This window comes from Enoplosus armatus, chromosome 5 (assembly GCF_043641665.1).
Source record: "Enoplosus armatus isolate fEnoArm2 chromosome 5, fEnoArm2.hap1, whole genome shotgun sequence".
NCBI classification, from domain to species: domain Eukaryota; kingdom Metazoa; phylum Chordata; class Actinopteri; order Centrarchiformes; family Enoplosidae; genus Enoplosus; species Enoplosus armatus.
Window position 1 is genome coordinate 8,390,771 of NC_092184.1, and position 22,579 is coordinate 8,413,349.

The 22,579-nt window shown below is 39.9% G+C and overlaps 1 protein-coding gene across 1 annotated transcript in view; it reads left to right on the forward strand.

The window, feature by feature from the left end:
• The first annotated feature begins 20,533 nt into the window (after positions 1-20,533).
• Positions 20,534-22,579, forward strand: part of LOC139285399 (protocadherin-16-like) — a 73,565-nt gene continuing 71,519 nt past the window's right edge. The window contains exon 1 of the mRNA XM_070905964.1: positions 20,534-22,333. Coding sequence (XP_070762065.1) covers positions 20,534-22,333 — 1,800 coding nt within the window. The remainder of the gene's footprint in view (positions 22,334-22,579) is intronic.

Consider the following 22,579-nt stretch of genomic DNA (forward strand, 5'->3'; position numbering starts at 1 on the left):
ACAACACACGAAAACAGCTTTTTCAAATGACCCACATCTGCTTTCAGTGACTGACAACAACGATTAGTACTATTATTACTATTACTATTATTGTTATTATTATTATACTAACTTAAAAAGATGATAACATTTTCCACTCTAAAAGGAATGGCAGCATTCAATCTATGAAGCTTGTGTTTTCGTGAACACTTGTACCCTTTTAGTTGATTCAGTTGCATGGCCACCAGGGGTCACCTTTGCTTGGTTTGAAACTTTGGAGTAATGCACAAACTTTGCACTGAAAACTACCTTGCAGGTAGATTGGCATACAGCGGTTGTCCAAATTATTCAAGAGGTTAAATCAAATATAATCTAGTCAGATGTGCTGTGAATCTCCTTTGGAGGCAGGTGCAACATGTTGTATGTTGTAAGGTAGTTTACTCATTATGAGGAGCCTCCAGATTCACTGTGTTAAGTCATAGTTATTTAGGATCCACTGTGAGTCTGCTATTGTCTGGGATGTTACTTGGGATTCTGGTGATTTGATTACAGCTCACTGCTGTGCATGCTATAAAACACATCTGCCTGTGGTGCAGAAACCACCAAAAACTACTTTAAAGGCATTTTTAGAGTAAAGGTCCTAAATTGGGCAAATATAGCTCTGACTGTGATGCAATACACTCTAAACTATCTGCGATATGGCAGGGCATAGCATAGTAAAACTTCACTTTGAGTTCTTGCTTCAGTTTTCACAATTTAATTACACATTACACAGCTCCTGCTAAAATGCTAACAAACTCTTTCTTGGGACAAATAGTACAAAAGAATTGGGACTCATTTTTTAACTCCCAAACTCCCCAGTGTTGTGAAGCGTTTAATGTTTATTTTTTGTTTCTGGGAAACACCAGAATTAATGAAACCCACTCCTGTATGGTCTTAAGTTTTCTGATGGTTTAGTGAACGAATGCCTGGATGCCAGAATGAATCTGGCAAAACAGATTAAAATATATTATGGTGCAGGGATGTAAAACTGTACTCGATAATATAAAAAGAACTGAAATTAAAAATTAGCAAAATATGATGCTGACACCGAAAACTCTGATGAAAACGAGTCTTTCAATTTGTATGTTTTTCATACATAAAAATTTCTAAAATTTACTTAAAGCCGGTGTCACAATTACTGATAATATTGCCCCTGTAACTGTGTTTATACAATCAGATAAATAAAAAATAATAAACTAGAAAACTAACATTGATGTTTATACGATGTTCCTGTTATCTAGGTTGTACACATGATTTTTTCACAGTAATTCCTGCAGCTACCCAGGGTGCTGCCCACTCCCATACTTTGGGTGGAAATAACTGAGGTCTGGCTGAGCAAAGACTTTGGGGTCAAAACAAGCCTGGCATGGCAGTAACTCTACATATTTTTCTTCATTTTAAAATGTCTGATAATAGAAGCACAATTGGAAATTGACTTTTCGATCAGATTTCAGCCATTTAGTTTAGTTTGATAATGTGGATTTATTTTCCTTTGTTGACACGTAGCATCCTGTTTTTATTTGTTTTTATAGTGAGTACAGGCCTCAAACTCTGATGCAGGCTACATTAGAGTCTGATGAAGGGAGAACACATCACCACCGTGACCATAAGCTGTTCACTGCCAATATGTCACCCTTTCTTTTGGGGCACTGTTCCTCATGGCATGTCCACCCTGATGAGATTGGGGTCTCATCACTCCAATGTGTTAATGCTCATGGAGACATGCTTTAAACTATGTGTTATTTAAACCTCAACTGGTATTTAATGCATGAGAGAAAAATCTGATGTGCTCCCTCTTTAGGACCTGTAGTTGAAGTGCTCTTGTAGAGGGAACAAGCTAAGCTGGATGAGAGAGGAAGCAGGAGTGGCACAGCTATGCGAAGCCTTATCCGGTCCATAAATGCCATGTTTATTTTTGAAGTTCTGGCCTGGTGTGCACCACTTCTCTTTTAAACAAAATGGTTGGTGTATAAAGCCTGTCACAATGCTGACAGGGATGGTCAGGCTTTTATAGCCCTGGGATGTAGGAGCAGGATGTTCATCAGTTCAAAGAGGTTTTAGCTATGTGTAGCTCAGGCAGAGTGATCATGTCAGCAGAAGGGCAAACCTTTTCCCTTTTTTGCAGTGGAAAAGGGTTATTTATGACATTGGTGTCCTCCATGCCACAATGTGCTACACTACTCAGCACTGATGTATGATGGAAAAAGCATTTCAGTGTAGAAACTGAGCAAAGCATCATTGTACTGAATACATTAACATAGTTTTTTTTTAGTTTTTTTAGTATTTATTACAAAGTGTAAGAGATTTCCATTTCTTTCATATAAAAACACATTTAAAGATTACACACTTTTCTCTTTCCTTTGGTGCAACTGTAAATCACAAGGCAATATACTATACTTATGTGTTTACTTCCTCTATTACGATGCCAGTAGCACAACTGGGTCAGGATAGAGATGCTGGGTGGTTTCCAAAGAGTTCTTTTCCACAGCTGAAGCCACTTTACCATGCCTGTTTTCACCACAGTGCACCACTGGCCCTTCTGTGAGGTTGCTGCGCTTCCGTTGTGTGCCTCTCAGAGCCTCTCAGGCCCTCCTCACGATTACACTACAGTCAACGCTGTCGAAGGATCAAAGATCACCCCACGCCTAACAAACAGCTAGACACTTGGCCTATCAGAAACATCTGGGAGTGGTTGGTTGCAGCTGTTGGTGCATGCCCACACCCCTGAAACAATCAGTACTCAGGCCAGATGTGGAGATCATCTCACGTAAGGTTCAGATGTTTCTGTTCCTCAGAATCACTCACCACAAGGAGAAGTAGGATGCTTTCTGAAGTCCTATTAAATTTGGACTGTATGTACTGCACCCAGATTTGGTTCACTGCCTTGGAATATGCCACCAGCTTGTGGGTTGTCACTATCCAGCAAGCTGATTGAAAACAGTGCTGCTTGCAAAATACTTTTAGAAAACAGTGCAAAAAATGTTGTGTTTTCCAAATGGGTGAGTGTGAACCACTAAATATCACCTAGTGATGATATAGAGGCGAGAATGTTGCAGAACCTTTTCATACATTTTACATAATAAGCACTTGTATTGCAGTTCTAGAAATATGCTGCCTAAATTTGGCGCTTGTTGAAGTAATTTCATGTTTACCACAGGACACTTCATAACATCCCATAACCTGTCATAGTCAAATCTCAGCAGCTGTTCCACTACATCATTCCTGTGACCTTCCTATGTGGAAGAAATATTCAGATCATATACTTAAGTAAAAGTAGCAAAACCACAACAGAAAAAACATTCAATTGCAAGTGAAAGTAAAAACCATATGTCGTAAAATGTAAATATCAAAAGTATTCACTATGAAGAATGTGTGTGTTAAATTGTTGATGCATTAATGTATCCAGCTGGTGCTAATTTTTATTAATTCATGTAATATTGGGTAGTTCAGTCTAAGGTAATGCATCATATTTTATGACCCGATATGTTTTTATTTTAAATCTTGATCTACAAAGTCAAATCAGTGGAGTAAGAAGTAAAAATCTTCCTTCAGAAATATAGAGTAGTAATATAAAGTTGCATGAAATGTTTCACTTGTTTTCATCTGAAATTGAAGGGTTTGCAAGCTGCTCTTCTACTGTACAGTTTAGGCATGAGGATTTTACACATTTTAGCTATTATTGCTTTGATTTTGAAAAATGTTCCATATTTCCTGACAGTGTTTGATCTAAGCTAATCTGATTATCATTGCATAATTCATTATTCACTATCAAATAAAACTTATTCTGCAGTTACACTTAATATACTATATTGTTTGAAGAACCTCGTCCAATAAAACTTTTCACACACAGTACAACAACCAATGAGAGATGAACATAGAACATAAAAATGGCTTTGTGTCCGTGTCCAGTCTTGTACATGATGTATTAGTATCCACTGTGGAGATCTGAAGTTAATGATACACAGACATGAAGACACCTATTAGTGATTGCAGAGTTGACATATTAATGCACTAGATATGATGTTAATACCAGACCTGGGATGGTCTGGAGAGAGTCTTCCGCTCCTGTAGGCTCCCTGTGGTGATTAGAAAAACACTTTGGTGGACATTACACCCTGTTATTCTATCCCTCTGCTGTCTCTGTCTGTTCCCTCTCTCTGCACACCATTAAAACAACATCTTTGGCCCAGGCTCACCGCGCACGACATCGGAAGTAAAGTTCAGTGATGTACCCTCACCGTAACCCCCTCCTCCTCATTCTCATGAATGAAATGTTTTTTTTTCTGTACATCAAAGGGAGGTCTTCTGTTTATACTGGCTTTTACTTTCTGTATATCTCTTCCTCAAGTTTTCCCCTGCAGTGTAAGCACAATGAGTTAGAACTTTCTTATAAGACTTGTGGGCCTTGATAACATCAGTGCCCCTGATATGCATTTGTTTTTAGTCGCGAATTTAGATGATCCCCCGCTGTTTGAGTCCCATGTCTGCCCTACTTTTGCTGTCTCTCCGTCATCAGTCTATCATCCAGCTGCCTGGTGGTCTTAAAAGTGGAACCATGCCTGTACCCAAAGGTCTTTAAATCTCAGGGGATGGTTACCTGTCAGAAGATGTCACTATACAGTGTTGATTGAATCCTGCCCTCATTACTCTGAAGGACCTTATTCCAGATATAAGACAGTAGAATGGTGTAGGACAGTGTGAGCAGGCAAATGAAGACAGTTGATAGGGTTTTCTTGTACATCAGTCAGCGGGTGTGGTATAGCAGCTCTTCCTGCGAGTGATAAATCTCTCAGAGGATTTTCTGTGAGAGCACGATGTTTTAATTATTAACCAATCTCTTGATTTAGCAGAGGTCACAGGGACAATTATCATCTGAATGTGAGCCAGTGTCCACACCAGCTGCCTGTTCACTGTCAGTCGCATTTTCTGTGTTCCTCCTCACCTTTCAATATTTAAACATGAAAATACATTTTACAATACAGATAAATAGTACATAATTAGCTTAATTTTGAGACCCCCTCAAAATTTGATTTTGACGTCTTTGAGGTGTTTCACCAATTTTAGCTTCACTTCACTGGCTCCCTAACCATGTCAGATCCAACTTTTAGGTACTTCTAATGATTTAAAAAATTGTAAATGGGCTCGGTCCTTCTTATCTCTCTGATCCCATCCCGTGCTCTCCACTCTCAGAATACTAGGCTCCCACGTGTTCCCAGAGTTAAAAAGAAGTCAGCTGGCTGCAGGGCCTTTTCCTATTGTGGCCCTTTTCTCTGGAATAGTCATCCTGCTGACATCATTGTTTCTGTGCCCAGCCTCTGTGCTTCTCTCCCTCTCTCCCTAGCTTTGCATGTTATCGTGGCTCTCTCTCTCTCTCTCTGTGAATAGTGTGGTCCTCTTCTGTGTTTGTGTTTGCCTGTCTTCTTTCCAGGTCTCTATGGTGGAGAGGAGGTGGTGAGGCTCAGATCCTACTTGGTGGGCGGCACTTGAAGCTGCTCAGTTGTCCTGCTGGATCCATACTCCTCACTACAATCTACATTTTGTCATCACAATATGTACATACTGTGATTTTCTCTGTACACACGACATCTATTGTATGTCTGTCGGTCCTGGGAGAGGGATCCCTCCTCTTCTTGCTCTTCTTGAAGTTTCTTCCATTTTTTCCCTGGTAAAATGTATTTTTTGGTCAGTTTTTCCTCATTCAAATAGAGGTTCTAAGGACAAAGGATGCTGTACAGATTGTAAAGCCCCTTGAGGCAAATTGTGATTTGTGATGTTGGGCTGTATAAATAAAATCGACTTGACTTGATTCCTATCTGACTTGCATTTTGTGTAGAGGAAGTGGTGTGTAAGAGAGTGCATGCATATGCTTCAAACTTAAGATGAACCATTTGTTGAGTGTCTAGTTTTGCTTATCATGGTTTCAATTGAATCAAACCAAAAAAAACTCTGGTCTGTGACCTTACTGACATGCAGAAGCCATGGGCTGTCTCCCATCTTGCATCCTGAGCTTCTCCCACCCTCCTTTGATCATACAACTACTTTATCTCTTACGACAGCCTTACCATTGGTTAATTACTTGGCTACAGGCGTTGGCTCTAGGTTCCTGAACTGATGAGTCAGAGAATAATATGACTCCCTGTGCTTCAGGCAGAGGATTTGGGTTCAAAACCTCAGCAAATCATAAAAGGGAACAAACGGGATGTGGTTATTTACTATATCTGAGGTTATAAAATAATTTCTTTCACCATTAAAATGATTATACCGGTATATTTATCTGTAATTTCTGATGTGAAACCTTGCCTGTGTATTTTTAGTTGTGGGCTCAGCAGCTGGTTAACAGAGTGCTACTGATTATAGCGTTTGTGCAAACCAAAGCACATATGGCTTTGACAATATCATAGCAGCTCTCTTCTTGAACATCTGTGCATGACTAACACTGAAACATGACATACTGATGTAGGATCTTCCTATGGGCCATATATTAGACTTTTTATTCCCCATAACCATTTCACTTCATCCCTCTTTTTGAGTGTGCGATGGATTTCTATGGCCTTATTATTTAGCTTTGTTCTTAAACTCTTGACAAGCATTTATTATGTGTCCCAAGATGGGCTTATTTTACACAACAGGCCATGTTGCATGCTATAGTAGTTTTCACTTGGGTGATTTAAAGTCATAACTGACCAGCTGTCCAGCCTTCAGAAAATGGATGGCAACGATACAGCTGTGTCGTTGCCCTTTGATGTCACTATATTCTTGAGATTCTCACAGTATAAATATGAGGTTGGATTCCCACATTCAGCAGCTGAGCCGGGCCAATGCAAAATATAAGTCTTTATAATTTGAAGGCTTTGCCCCAAGGACAAATACAGCAGAGACATTGAAGCCCATAGAGAGACATTTGTTTTTATGGTATTTGTCGAACAGTTACATGAATCACTCATGAGCATGAAGGAGCCAGAGCCAGATAAGATGCCAGCCTGATGTTTTTTTTTTTCCATATATCGCTCAGTAAATATTTATATTTTCTGTATGCTGGCTTTTATAATGCCCTCAGATGGAGCAAAATTATATACTTCATTATCAAAGGTAATCTGAGTAGTATTTTTCATTAAGGGCCTTTGGGGATAGTCATAATTTCATTATGACATTGTCAGATGGGCTGCGATATTCTATCTGAAGTCTATCTAACAAACAATTTCATCATGTGTTTTAGGGTTTTTACCTGCCACAAGTATTTTTGTGTACAGGAGAAATATTTCCTTTTCCACACCTAAAATCATGTAAAATATAGAAATATAAATTAGATATAATAATCTATTGACCTTCTATGATATTCACACTTTTACTGTAGTCTTATTCATGATTTGTGCTCATGATTTTTGTATTTAATACAAATGAAAACCTGTGAAGACGTGTGCATTTGACTTATGGAATTTGAATTACTGAAAATTTATGATGGCCAAAGGATGAGCAGACATGCATTAAGTGTATCGGACCATGGAGTAGGATGTTGACCCTACCAGGCTGGAGAGAGTTTAGAAAACCCTGGGGATGAATATAGTTCTCCAGGCCGACAGGTTTTGAACAGCTTCTGTTGCTTTCCATCATCACTACTGGGAGCTGGTGAGGGATGGCCTTTACTTAATTGTGCAAAAAGATGCGTATTTCCAGCGCACACTTCCTTAGACAAATGGCCAGATACACTTGACATCTTATCCCATATTCGTGATGGGGTTTCTGCTCGTGGCTGAATGATTATGACAGTAGCACTTCCCTCCTTAGCTGTGCACCTGGTATTGAGTCTGTGGATGCCAGGATCCGCACATTTTTTGGAAAACAACCCAGTTTTGGCTCAATATAGGCTTCACACTTAATTGTGCAGGGGGAAAAAACAGCCACTGTCATTACAAAAATAAATAAATTTACCTTAACTATTCAACTTTACAACAAAACTGTAGGAACAAATGAAGAAATCATCAAGGGTAGTTAATTAATCCTTTATACATTTAAAGGGATGTACCTTCCAAATTGCTGTAAATTTGATTTTTCTAATTTTGAGTAACATTAAAAAAAAGGTAGGGAAAATTGTAAGTCCTCAGTTATATGTTTTGAACTGCTTTATGCACGGCATTCAGAAAGCTGTTTTGTATTTGCATCTCCATAAGGAACTGTTTACCATTTCTAACTATTCAGTCCTGTTTCTTGTTATGTAAATGTTTGCACATGAGCATGACCATATGGATCATGTGACCCTTGGACAAATTGTTGGTGAAGCTGGCAGCCTTGAGGGCTCATGCCTTACCCCCAAATACATAAGTGGTAACACAACATTCTTTGCACATTCATCCTTTTTTTAAAGCAAACCGCAGTGTGAAACAAAAAAAATCCTGCTGATATCTTTAACAAGGAAATCTGTGCTTGGACCATCAATGTAATAGCATTGCTCAGAGGAACCCTGGCAACCTCTTGTTCATGTGGAGCGCAATGAGACTGACACTTCTTCTGGCCACCGTATGTATTAGGTCTGCAACTCATATGGACCTGATTTAAAGAGGTTAACTATACATGGACATTCATAATCTTGTTTTTTCCTGTTAACTCAAGCAGGGTCAATGACTTGCTACAAATCTTTATTTACTTTTCAGTATTGATTATCTTTTATCTATGTGTTGATGTTGATTGACAAATTCAGAGGAAATTGTGAAATAAGATGACATTTGCTCCCCCTGCTATAAATACAGCAATATGATTTATTGGTGACTGGAGGGTGTGGGTCATTTATGTTTCCTGTGGAACCAACCGAAAGCTTCATATTTGCCAAAGAAAATGATCACGGCAACGGACTCATGGCAGAGAAAATAGTTTCCATGGTTATATATTATTTCAGTTTATTCTGTCATTCTGCTTTGGATGAGCTCCCTTTTTCAGTCATGTTGGTGGTGATCTGCTAGTGTGGTCAGAACATGCAGTTGTAACAGAGTAAGAGTTCAGCCAGCTGCCTTGGTGAAGGGATGAAGGAATTCACCCAGGTTGCTCTGTGCTGACCCTGAAGGTGATTGTTCACTTCAATGCCAAGGCTTATTGCTATGGTGTGTTTCAAAATGGCATACCAAGTTGAGTCAACAGTTTCTACACTTTCTCAAGTGACAGCATTGTGAAGTGTGGAGTAATGGGATTAGACGCTTTTTTTCTTTCCTCAAAGAAACGTTTGCTTGAACAATTTAATTGTTTTGGGAATTCCAGGGCATCCCGCTCAATGCTGTGCATTCCTTTCCTCGACAACAGAATGCATTCCTGGAGAATAAAAGTGATCTCCATCAGAATTAGTTAGACTCCCTACAATGTCTGAGGAATTTCATCCTGCAGGAGAACGACATGCTGGACTGTGTGATTGATAGTGTATTAATTAGAAAGCATTCACAGTGGACAGCCCAAAAGATGTGGTTTTTCTGAAGTGGGTGTCATTGTTATAAGACAGACTGCTGTTAACTGGCCAAGAGCCCAAGGCAGATCTGATCCTCTGTAGAGTGTAGAAGCAATGAAATTTGAAGGATAAAGAATATTATATATTAATATATTTGGAAGTTTGCTGTAAATACAAATACTTAGGTTTGGATTAATGGAATTAATTGATAATCAATTTAAATAGCAGAAGCACCCAAGGTTTAATTTCCAAAATCACATTAAAGGAAGAGAAACCCTTTTGCTGACATGCTGAATTATTCTCATGCTTGGTAGATCTTTTTTAGCAGACTTCAGTTCCACTCCTCTAGTTACCAGGCTAGAGACTAAGGCTTTTGTCTGACTATGATGACTATGTACTACTTTTGATAACAGTTAAGCTCACAGGAACAATCAAAACAGTTAAATGCAGGAACTAAAAAAGATACAACAACAAACAACAACATTGGGCCCAGAAATACAGGGTGCATAGCTTATAGCTGTTTTGCAGCAGCATTAAACAGTTTAAAGGAAGATTTTTCCTGTGTTGCTCAGTAGATGGACAGATTTGGCCTGTCTACAAAATAAAGGAGTCACAGGCAACTTACTGGCTTTGTCGTCAGAGAAGGCATGAGAAACACAATGTTGTTGTGGTTAGTCTGACTGTTTCTTTTAATCCACACAAGCATTTGCAGCGCAGCCTGAGTCTTCGTCAGCAGAACCCTGCTTTGTATTCATGTTGTCACACAGATTCACACCTGAGACTCGGTGAGCACAACCACAGCTTTCCTCAAGGGTCCCCCAGCACTAAAATTGTACATTTTTTTTTTTTTTTTTACCTTCTATTCTGTTTTGCAATGAAAATACTATCTCTTCCCTCTGTCTTCTGTTACAACGTGGACTATGAGACCATTTATATTCAAAGAGAGGCTGTGTAACTCATTAAAACACAAAAGGGTGTATAAATAAAGAGTAGCTGTTGAGTGAGCAGCTGACAGAGCAAATGCTTGTAGCTCTGACAGAAAATAATGAAGTTTCCAGGCTGCTGTCACAGGGATGTTTGACCTAGCAACAGCAGTGACAGCAGGATCACCTCTGAAATACACTAACTCAGTACATACCACCATGGTAGACTGGAGACTGCTTGTTTTTCTACCTACAGTAAATCTAGATTATGAATATCATATTGTTTGAATTCTAATGAGTCTGTGGGCCTTGATTTTAGGATCCTGGCTAGGGTATCCTAAAGAATTTCGATTTTTTTTTTTCTTTGCATGAAAGATTTATTGTTGCAATTGTTGGAGTCAGGAAGCAGTGGTAACACTAAACAGAAATCTATAAAAGACCTTTTACATCATGATTAACTAGAAGATGACAAAGAGCTGGTACTCCCAGAATTTTTCTTAACCAAATGAAAACCACCTGTGCACTCAATGTCTAATATCCTTAGGAAAGGATCACACAGTGTAAGTCTATATAGAGTATATCGACACATACAATACATACAGTATACTGTATGCAAGTCTGCTTTAATACAGTGCAACTGTAAATATTATTCAACTTGATCAAGAACTGATCTCAGGTCTTCTCATTCATCATGTATGTGAAGTACATTCTATTGGAAGTAACATTCAATAAAGCAAAGCTCATATTTCCTCAAATGCACAGCAATCTGGAGGAAATGGTCCACTAATGCTTCTGGTTAGTGTTTTGTCTCAATAAAAGTCTACATTAGACCTCTCCCCAAGCACATGCCCAGCCCCCCAAAACACCACTGTGGTTTCTCCATCAAATACTCTACACAGTCCACCTTAAAAACAAAGCTAATCAAAGCCTACAAGGTCTGTATTACAGAATATGCTTAAAGAACATACTTGATTTCATTTAGAAATGCTATAATCGTTTTGTGAACAGTCTAACATCAGAAAGAGTAGTGAAAATAACTGATGCAGAAGAAGAGCATTAAGTTTAATCTTCTTTGTTATTCTTTTTATTTTCTATTTTAACTGTCTGTTGTTAATAAGCACGATGGGGTGAGATCATGCCCTGTTTCTGTAACTTTGTTTTCCAAGTCTTGATGAAATTCACATTCATATTCACGCATGCTGTAAAAAGCAACATTGAAAGGTCTTTTTTTGGTTACCTAAGGCACACTTACAAATGCAAACAATAAAAACCTTGAGAGTGTAACAAACACAGCACAGACTTCAGTGATCTGTGGGTCAACAGCTGTACATAAGCAAAATACAAATTTAATGACAGGAAAAAGATCTCAAGAACATCGTAGTATTTACTACCTCATAACTCTAAGGCAGGAAGATGTAGGAACAGCTGAATCCTATTCATTCCCACTGCATTAATATCACATGGGGCAGCTCAATAATAACCTGCTTAATCTCATTCCATTACATTGTGTGTATCAGGTTGGATGCACGTTTGTTCTGGTTGAAATTAATTCCTCTAGCAAAGCAGCCTGTCACACACTTAACTTTAATCTTTAAACTGGATCTGTTTATTATTTCTTCCTTGGACTTTCAGCACGGCTAAAGGGGCCAAACTCAGTGGTTTCGCCTGTAATCCATGGTCAAATGTCACTAAAATAGCCATCACAGAAAAATGACTAAGACCACAACCTTGTGATGTGGACAGCATCTAACCTCAAAGTAGAATTGCAGATTTATCCACCCTTACAGCACCTTGGATTTTTTTTTATTCAGGGTCTATGACTCACAGGAGCAGTCAAGATACTCTCAACCAGTGAGGAAGAAGCACTGAACAATGAAGTGGATTCTATGCATTGGACAGTCTTGTGCATGGCAAAAAGACATGAAACATTCATTGAAAGTGTGAGGTGACCTTGGGTAAAATGAATGCAGATTAAGTCTTAAAATGTAGAGAGCAAAGTCTGAGCTTGAAACCAAACTTGTACTTTTGTAAGGAACTAAAGTGCTGATGCCAAATGAACAATAGATGCTCCTCTGATGTTTTGATGCAATTTATCTACAGCACAATACCTAATCTGCTTGTTTTTTTTAATCATAAACAAATGCATCAGGTTGACATTTTTACATTTCCTTTTAGGACATCTTTGTATCTTTCATCATTTGTCAGAGTCAGAATAGACAAACCTGTTGTCAACAGGATATTTGACAATCCATTGTCTTGTCAACAGGCAGTGCGTAAGGCTTTTTTTAAATTATTTTTTTTACATATATATATTATGCACAATATTAAAAAACATCAAGCATCTTGAAAAGAGAAGGAATTTATTATTTTCTTTGCTGAACAAACACATGGTGACACAGATAGTGAGTCAAATCATAATTTGAGTTGATAACGTGAAACAGTGCTACATGTTATCTAAGAAAATAAATAAAAACATAAATAAAGTCTGTTGTTTTCTTTAAAACTGTGCTATACATCTTAGTACACTGACATTTATTAGACACCTTTATGACATCCTTTTATTTTTTGTGTACAACTTACTGTTTAACTCCTTATTTTTTTGCACTCTAAATCACAGCTATCTAATACATAAATGACATAACCTGGCACCTGTCTGGCTGTTTCATTAATATAAGTGACATTAAAACATGTAAAGGGCAGATAGTAGAGATGACATGGATGGTTGTCCCTATAGAAGTAAAGCTGTAGGCTATTCTGACTCAGCAAAAAAATGAATGTCATCTGCTTTTGTGTGTGTGTGTGTGTGTGTGTGTGTGTCCACGTGAATGTGCATGTGGATTGGTGTGTATGTGTGTGCATGTCTGTGTGAGTTTGCCTCCTCTTCCCTGCTGTCACAGTAATAATGAGTTGCTGCCAGCGGTGGAACTCATTCCACTTGGTGATATAGCAGTTCACAGAGGGAGAGTAGGGAGACATAACTGGGTTGCTTGGTGGAAAAAAAGGTTTAGCCAGCAAAATGTTGAACTGTGGTAGGGATGCACACTGACCAAACTTTTTTCAAAAGTTTTATTTTCCAACGATACAGCTATGTCAATATCATATTGTCACTACTAACTACTGTCACTGTATTTGGCTAATATGATTGTATCATAAATCATGGCTTTATTTTGTTAAAAGATGCTTCTTTAATGATGCTAACAAAACAGTGAATGAAAGCAAGATGATCCGTTGCATGCATTCACCCCACTTATGTCAACTGTTTCTCAACAATAAATATGATTGTTGACACTGCAGGGCCCCTCTGTTGTTCTCTTGTTTATAAGCTCTAAATGCAAAGTGACAAGAGTTTAATAACTTTTAGAGCTTTCAGTGATTGACAAGAAAGTGAAGCAGGGTTATGGCCCCAGCACTATTAGAGATAAAAGTGGAGTTCCTCTTGGGATTCGACTGGAGATGTAGGATGTGCTCCTTTAAAGAGTCACAAGATGTGAGGAAAAGTTAGGGGCATGGACTCTTTTATAGGCTTAGATGAAAAACACCCCCAGGAGGTTTTTGACTTCCAACACCTGAAAGAAAACTCTGTGTGATAGCTAGGCTTCCTTATGATGCTGTGGTTTTGTTGAGGTTGTTTTGTCAAGCTACTGCATGTAGGTGGATATAAGGTGAGCCTCACTACAGCACCTGAGAGCCTGAAAGTATAAACAATTGAATATGATAAATAGATTTATACTATACTTTGCCCCTAATATCAAGTGAAAACGAGTTCACCGTCAATCTATTTATGTCACAATTAGTGTGTATGTATTGTTATTCCAAAATGACCTTGATGATAATATTTTAACAATTTAAAATGCACATGCTACAACTGTTTTGCCAGAGAAAATCTGATGCTTAACATAGACATGTCATCCTGCGACACCCGCACACTTATGCAAACTTTTGGACAATTTCTAGACTTTTCAAACTGTGCTTTATTATTCCAGATTATTTAAACCTGTGTAGCAACTCCGTGATGAGGAGCACTGCAAGTTGACTTACTGATTTACACTTCCCTTTCGGATAGGATGGTGGCACCAAAGTTCAGCAATAACCTGGCTTGCCTCTCTGCAGTCGGTGTGGCTGCTTGTGGCAGAAGCAGAGAGGAGCAGGAGGTTGCACTCCGTCACGTGTTGAATAAATTAGATTTGGAGAGGGACGTCCACCGCTCGGCCCCACACTGTTTGGTTCCAGTCGGCGTGCTGCGGCAGTGTGTCTGCGACCAGACTGACAGACGGACAGTGGATGCCGATGAGTTGATAACGTCTCCTGGAAGAGGACGGCAGCAAAGTTCCCCAAGCCACAACTTGCAGTCTCACTTTGAATCTTTTCGTCTGACAAGAAATCGGAAAGAACTGAATAGGAATTCAGCAAAGAAACAAATTCCGTGCAACCGGGGGGGGGATCTCTACAACCACTGGCAAAGGATACACGTTTTTTAAGTCCTGAAATGGATGTAACTTTCACTTTGGACTTGATAAGGGAATACTGAGAGAAGATATCTTGAAAGTCGCCTTGTCTTCTCTTGAACACAGCAGAGCAACAGATGAATGTGAGTATCCATCACAGCGTGTCTCGGATCTCCTCACTGCACAAGTAACCTGATGCGATGAAGTTGTCCATCAGTGCAGTTCCGTAACCACACTCTTTCTTTCACTTGCTCACAGTTTTACTCGCTTTACAACTTACTCGCTGACCCCTGCCTGCAGTAGATGCTTTCTAATGGAAGGATTTGTGAAACTCATTGGCTTCTTTTGCAGACCGGTTTCCAGCTCTCTCATGCTCAGACTTCTGTAGCGCTAATGGACATCCAGTTCCATCGTATTCAAAGTTGCAACCTCGCTTAGTTGCCTTTAAAAGACACCAAAATCTGTTTCAAAGTCAGTTGAAAGAATCACCCTTAATAGAAAGCCGTACAACAGGCTATCTCTGCAATATTGAAGGGCATACGGTGTGTTAGTTACAGTGTTCATCCTTAACCATGCAAAAGCTGCTCATACATTATGAAGTGCTTACATGAAATGTTCTTTAATTTGTGTACAAACAGGACTGCAGTGTTTTTTTTTGTACCACTGCACAGAACACACTCAGCATGCGTGCATACTTTGAAGAGCAGCCAAATATTTTAACTAGCCTACATGTCATGTCACACTTTTCTTTAAACCCCTCGGAGACATTCCTCTCAAATTGGTCAACCCATGGAGTTATTTTATTGTCCTCCGAGTGCTGCTGCCGCTGCCGCTGAGCCTTTGTGCTTCCCTCTTACTCCAGTTGAGCACATACCAAATGATTATCCACATGTCGGCACAGTTGTGTTGTCAGACTTGTGTTCATTGACCGTGAATAGGTGTTCCTTTCCCTCAATTAATAAATTAATTAAGTCGCCAGTGGGCTCCATCACCGCGCACTTTAGTTGTGAGTGTGATGGTTGCCATGGTGCATTAATTATGCTGTTTTTTAATTTTTTTTTTTAAATTTAACTTTTTAACTTAAGGCACAACAAGGGGTGCAGGCTCCTCCTTTCTTTTTTTTCTCACCACCAGTTTGAGGAGGACGGGTTTCGGGTTTAATGTGTGTGCCACCTCTACAATTGTTAAGTTAGGAGATGTTCAGTTACATTGCTGTCTACAACTAAAGCCATCAATTTCTATACCTGCTTAGGTTTTGGGCAATTTAATTATTTTGTGATAATTGCCATCAGTTTCTTTTGTAAGATTACTCACAGAGAAAACAGACAAAAAAATCAGAGCTGATGGATAAAACCAAAATGTGGACCTCCACCACTTTTATAACAATCCAAGGATTATGTCATAAACCCTAGGCACAGCGCATGAAGTAATCATTTCACTGGTCTTGTCTTTGTAGCTTGCATATGCTGTTGATGAAGCTAGTGTTCCAGACCCCTTAAAAGGAATGAAAAACACAAGATATGTTTCTCCCTGGATGGCCACACCAACACCACCCAGAAAGTTTCTTACAGCCTTATATTTCTGAAAATTGCCTGGCTGCAGTCACTGTGGTTTTACTCATCTGCTTGCAGTGTCGTCATCAGTAAAATAAGTCAAGTGTACATCAACCCTGGCCTTTGAGCGTGTTCTGCCAGAAATTAAGGCTGTCACCTCTGGAGTTTGTTTTCTCATTTGTTGCCAGACTCAGTCACCTAAATAAATAAATAATCTACATCAATGCTGAAAGCAGGAAACTTTTGTGATGACCCTCAAATTTTAAATCTCAATCAGTCTTGTCCTTTTTGTATGTGACTGTTCACATATGAGGTGAACTTTGACCATAGTTGTAGTAATGTTGTCCAAACACTCCTTGCACCCCTGCTACTGTAACTTGATGCACATGTGTTTTTAATGATGCAACGACTAGTACAGCCAAGGCAATATCAGATGGTGTCATCTTCAAAGACATAAGGTGTGTGTTTTTTTTATCCGGAACATCTTACACAAACAGCTGAACCAACCCATGCTGTTCTTGCTGTGGGAAAGAGATGATCCGTCTTGTCACAGACCCTCAGAAACCTTCAGCTCATTGTGAAAAAGGAGCCGGTGTGTTTTCCCAATACTGTGTTTGTTATGGCTGGGAAGTGCATGTGTATCTGAGGCCTGTGATGGCTTTTCCTGGCCTTTTTGCATGCCGAGGGACTGACCATTCAAAGACTAATGCAGGGCACAGAAATGCGGCACTTGTGAGAGGCAATAGTCTGGCAAACATTCAGAGCTTTTTAGTTTGCTTTGTGCTAAGCCTGTCATCCTCATGTCCAGTCAATCTGCAGTTCTGTCTGTGGTTTCCATTATGGCTCCATTGAGCCTCAGGCAGCCTGGCATGTTCTTGAAACCACAGAAGTTTTCTTTGAGTTAACTAGGAATCATGGCATGGAATTAGAAGCTCATTTTACGAGCCTGTTACTATAGTTGTCCCTCTTGGCCTGTTGGTGGTGAAAATGGTTTGGTTGTGTTAATTAAAGTAGTGCAGCTGAAGTAGTCATGTTTTTGATGAATTGGGATAGATTTTAATCAGTATTTGAGCTGTATCCCTGTAGATCAGCTACTCTGGTTAGATCAGAAAATCACCAAATTTGATTCACAAATGAACATCTCAAATATCATATGACTGTAGTTTAAGATATTATCTTAAGATAAGTATTTGACGATTATTCAATATCCCTAAGACATGTTTTCTCAGATGAAATGCTATGACTTGGCTATTTTGATGTGTGGAAAATTCACTCCATTAACTATGCTGTTTAAAAGTATCTTTTACTCTAAGTGGTTAAAAATCATATTTACATTTCATGAGAGGTTTGGCATTCTTCTATGTAATGTAGGTATTGGCTCATGGAGGGGGCCAGCAGTATTAGTTCAGATGTATTGTCTATTGTAGGTTTTGCCAAACCAAAGGCCTGGTTGTCTTGGTCTTGAAGTGCAAGACAGACAAATAGTACTTCACAGAAAATTGAAAAGCGAAATGTAAATAAGCAAATGTATTTTCAGCTATCATGAAAAATGAATATCTGACACATTTTGCTAAACATGATCTAGACCACAGTGGAGAGGTAGAAATGGAGCCCTGATGTTCCCAGCATTCACTGCTGCCAGGGATTTTGATGCTGGTTCCAGTCATGCGAAGTGCCCAGAATGATATCCAGTGTATTCAAACAGAGGTTTCATTCGGCATGTAAATCCTAGAAACCTTGGATTTGGTCGGTTGACTTGGTTTAGAGGATTCAAAAGAAAGTGGGTCAGTGCTATAGTTACTGCTAACAATAACATGATGTGTTACACTCATATGCCCGTTTCAGAAAAAATAACCTCAATGAAGCTTTTTCAATGTGTAAATAAAATATTTTAGTGTCCTTGCTGCAGATACATGGGGGTTAATCATCCAGCAGTTATAGCCTCTTAACAAAACTCTTCACCAAGGTTTAACTACCAGCAGGAGGAACTCACCATGATCTAGGACAATGATGCAAGGAAAACATCTGAATCCAAGCCACGATGGGATTGGCTTACTAGATGCAGCAGCTTTCAACCATCAGCAGCTATTCTTAACTGTTTTTTTCCGGATTGCTTTCCCTGAAGCTCTACACACGAATAGGTTGTTACCTTTTATATCCTGACTGGCTACTAACTTTCAGACATGAAACTTTCAGTGATGGAGGCCTGGGTGGGGGGTGACAGTATTTGTTATATATTTGGTAAACTTCTTAGTTTTAAAGTACATAACTTCATACGGAATCTTTTAAAACCTGGTATTGTGCAATTAGCCTACTCGACTGTGTCTGCTATATCCATCAGGCTACTCCGCTCTGCAGAGGTCCTCCACTGTAGCTCAACCAGAGAGTGCATTATTTCAGTTGTGGCATTTGGACAAAGATTCTGGCCTTGAAAAGCTATCCTTTATACTTTGGATAAAGCTTTGTAAAAGTGCATCCCCAGTGTTGCAGTAAAGTAAATCAATACTGAGACTTTAATGTTCAAGTGCTGTCAAGATTTTCAGGCTGTCATGGATGTGCTTATGTTTTGCCAAGAATAGCACTCACAAAACAACCCAAAGAATGGTATGTAATGGTGAATGTGTAGTGCTTGCCTGTATGGTTATGATCTCTGTGAAAGTAATATGAATTCGGAATGAATGCAGCAAATTGATCCAGAGTTCATTTTTGTTCCTGATTGGGAACAAAAATCTTGAACTAGATTTTCATTTCATATTTCAAAACAAGTAATGCTCTAATGTTTCTCACTACTCACACTAAGTTGAATGAAAAACAATTTATGACGTTAAAGTTAGCATCTTCAGTGTTGCGGGCTTTGAGTCACGGCAGACTGAAATTAGCCCTGGAATCTTATGTGCTTATGGCCAACTTCCAGCATCCCTCAATTACAATGCTGCAGAGCCAGCAAAAGGGAGAGAGGTAGACTGCATGGAGCCCTTCAACTCTGCTGTACTACTCTGTCACTCAAACACACTGTCACCACCATAGCAGAGACAGATCGCCACAATGCGTTCAGGGACACATGGGAGGCATTTAGTGCACACGCACACACAAATACACAGATGTTTTGTGAATGTTTCCTTGCAGATATCAGTTAAACCACTGGGGGGAGCCTTGAAGAGCTTTCACTAGACACTCAATTCCTCACAATGCAATTCAGTATAATGTACTTCTGTATAGATTTCCTCAAAAGTAAAACAAAATTTACTTTGCCAACAAGTGAAAGTAGTTATGAATTACATTAATTTAGGTCCAACCACAGACAATTGGAAGCTTTTTAATGAAAAAGACACAATAATTTTCTGTGTGCCAGACACTTGGTTTGGTTTTGGATCATTCTGCAGATGGTGACAGTCTTGTTGAACAATTTCCACATTGCTCCAAAGTGTCTCTCAGTCTCAATTACAGATCCTCTGCTGTGGTGTGGGTCCATTGCCAGAGCGTGCCTATTGTTTATGCAAGGAATTCTGACACCCTTGCTCTTTTTGAATGTCAATATTTGAATATTTGTCCTCTTGATTTAACTCTCAAACTTTTAATTCTCATATGTATTGAAAGATAGATATATGTGTGCATGTGGAGAGTGAAATATTTTAAATGGTTCTTGGAGGAGTGTTTCAAAACTGCTCACTCCATCAGAGCTAAACGTGGTAGTACACATAAATATTAAATCCAGGACCTCACCTCCCACACTTGCATGAGAGGGTACTTCTATGGCGAACACACTGGGTAGCAATTCCTGCACGTTTTTAATTAAAATCAAATAACCATAGCCAAAGACTCCCTGAGTGAGGTAGTATGCTGCAGCCTGTGGTTCTGATGTTTCTTCAGTAAAGGAGACCTTTTTGGTATGTTGGAGGAACAAGGTGTTGACTTATTAAGTGAACTAAGAACTGTAGGAAAATGGCATGTGCAGGGTCTATTGTATGTGCTGTGGTTGGGAACAGAGCCCATAAAACATATGGGAAAGTGTTTAAGGCATATACTTATTTTTCTTAAACTAACTTACTGTGTGTTTTGAGGCAGAAATAATACACCTTTTCTTAGTTTCTGCTGTTGTGAGGTTTTGATATTGCTTAGCTTTTCCTCTTTGTGTGTCTCCAGGTTTAAAAAGAAGGAGCCAAAATGAAGACTGCTGCCAAGGGTTTTGGGAAGTCTATAATGGACCCTTCGCACCGTGAGGGTTGGTGGAACAGAAGGATAGTGCTAATGGTGTATGTGGCCTTGGAGCTTGTAACAGTCCATTCCCCTGTGGTCCTGGGGACCCTTGAGCTACAGCTGGATGAGGAACAGCCAGCAGGCACAATTGTAGGTGACATCAGTGCGGGACTTCCTCCTGGCATCACAGCATCCCTGTACTTCATCTCGGACCATGAGGGCACAGGCGTGGGTAGTGATTTGGACATAGATGAGAGCACAGGCATTATTAAAACTGCCAAAGTTCTGGACAGGGAGCTTAGGGATAGGTACAACTTCATTGCAGTCACCATGACAGGTGTGACAGTGGAGGTGACCATCAAGGTGAATGACATAAATGACCATGCCCCAATGTTCCCAAGAAAACAAGCCACGTTTAAAATCCCTGAGCAGACAGTCATCGGCACCAGGTTTCCCCTTGAGCCAGCTGTTGATGCCGATAAAGGCCAGCTTACAACACAGGGTTACCTTATCAAGGATGGAAATGTTGGCCAGGCATTCACCTTGGAGACCAGAAGGGGAAGCAATGAGGTTCTCTATCTGGACTTGGTGGTCAATGCCATTCTAGACAGAGAGAAAAGATCCACCTATACTTTATCTCTGGAGGCCTTTGATGGTGGTTCCCCCAAAAGGACAGATCAGATGACATTAGATATTACTGTACAAGACATTAATGACAACGCTCCTGTTTTCAACCAGAGCCGCTACCATGCCATAATAACCGAGAACCTCCAGCCAGGAAGCAACATCCTGCAGGTGTTTGCCACAGACGCTGATGAAGGAGACAACGGGATGGTGCTGTATGAAATCAACAGGAGACAAAGCGACCCGGACCGCTACTTTGTCATTGACACTCGTACCGGTGTCATCACGCTCAACAAGCCTCTGGACTTTGAGATGAGGAGAGTCCATGAGCTGGTGGTCCAGGCGCAAGACAACGCAACCCAGCCAGAGGTGACCAATGCCTTCGTTACCATCCATGTCAGAGACTACAACGACAACCAGCCCACCATGACCATCATCTTTCTCAGTGAGGATGGATCTCCTAGAATCTCAGAGGGTGCACAGCCAGGCCAGTATGTAGCCAGGATCTCAGTCACTGACCCAGACTATGGAGAATATGCCAATGTCAACGTGTCACTAGAGGGAGGAGATGGAAAATTTGCCCTGACCACTAAGGATAGCATCATTTATCTGATCTGTGTGGACATGATTCTGGACCGGGAGGAGAGAGACACCTACGAGCTGAGGGTGATGGCAACAGACTCAGGCACGCCTCCTCTCAGGGCTGAGTCCTCCTTCATCATTCAGGTGACTGACATTAATGACAACCCTCCTCTGTTTGACCAGCCAGTGTACAGGCAGGTGATTCCCGAAGTGGTGTTTCCAGGGAGCTTTGTGTTACAGGTGACAGCTAGAGACAAAGACCAGGGGCCCAATGGGGACATTAACTACAGCATCCTGCAAGACCAAGGTGCTTACTCCAACTGGTTCAGTATAGACTCCGTGACGGGGATTATCACCACTCTCTCACAGCTGGATTATGAAAAGAACCCCAATCCCAGTATAACTGTGGTGGCCACAGATGGAGGGAGACCACCCCTGTCGTCCACTGCTGTGGTAAACATTGTGCTTCAGGATATAAATGACAATGAGCCTGTTTTCGAGAGAAACTTCTACAACGTGTCCATCAAGGAGAACACGGCTCCAGGAACCTGCATTCTTGAGGTAGGACATTTTCTTTAATGAAAGGTTTGTGAAGTGATTGATTTTGTTAACACACCCCACACTTTAACGGTGAGCTCATGCAAGAGTCTGAACTTTTTGAGCATAACAAATGTAACGTTATTAGATAAATAGGAGACACATTTGTCAGACTTTTCTGATTCTTTTCATTCCTCTCTGAAGAGTTATTTTTTAATGGTAAAGCTGTTTAAATTGGACTGCCTTAGTGAGGATTTACCTGCGGTTTTA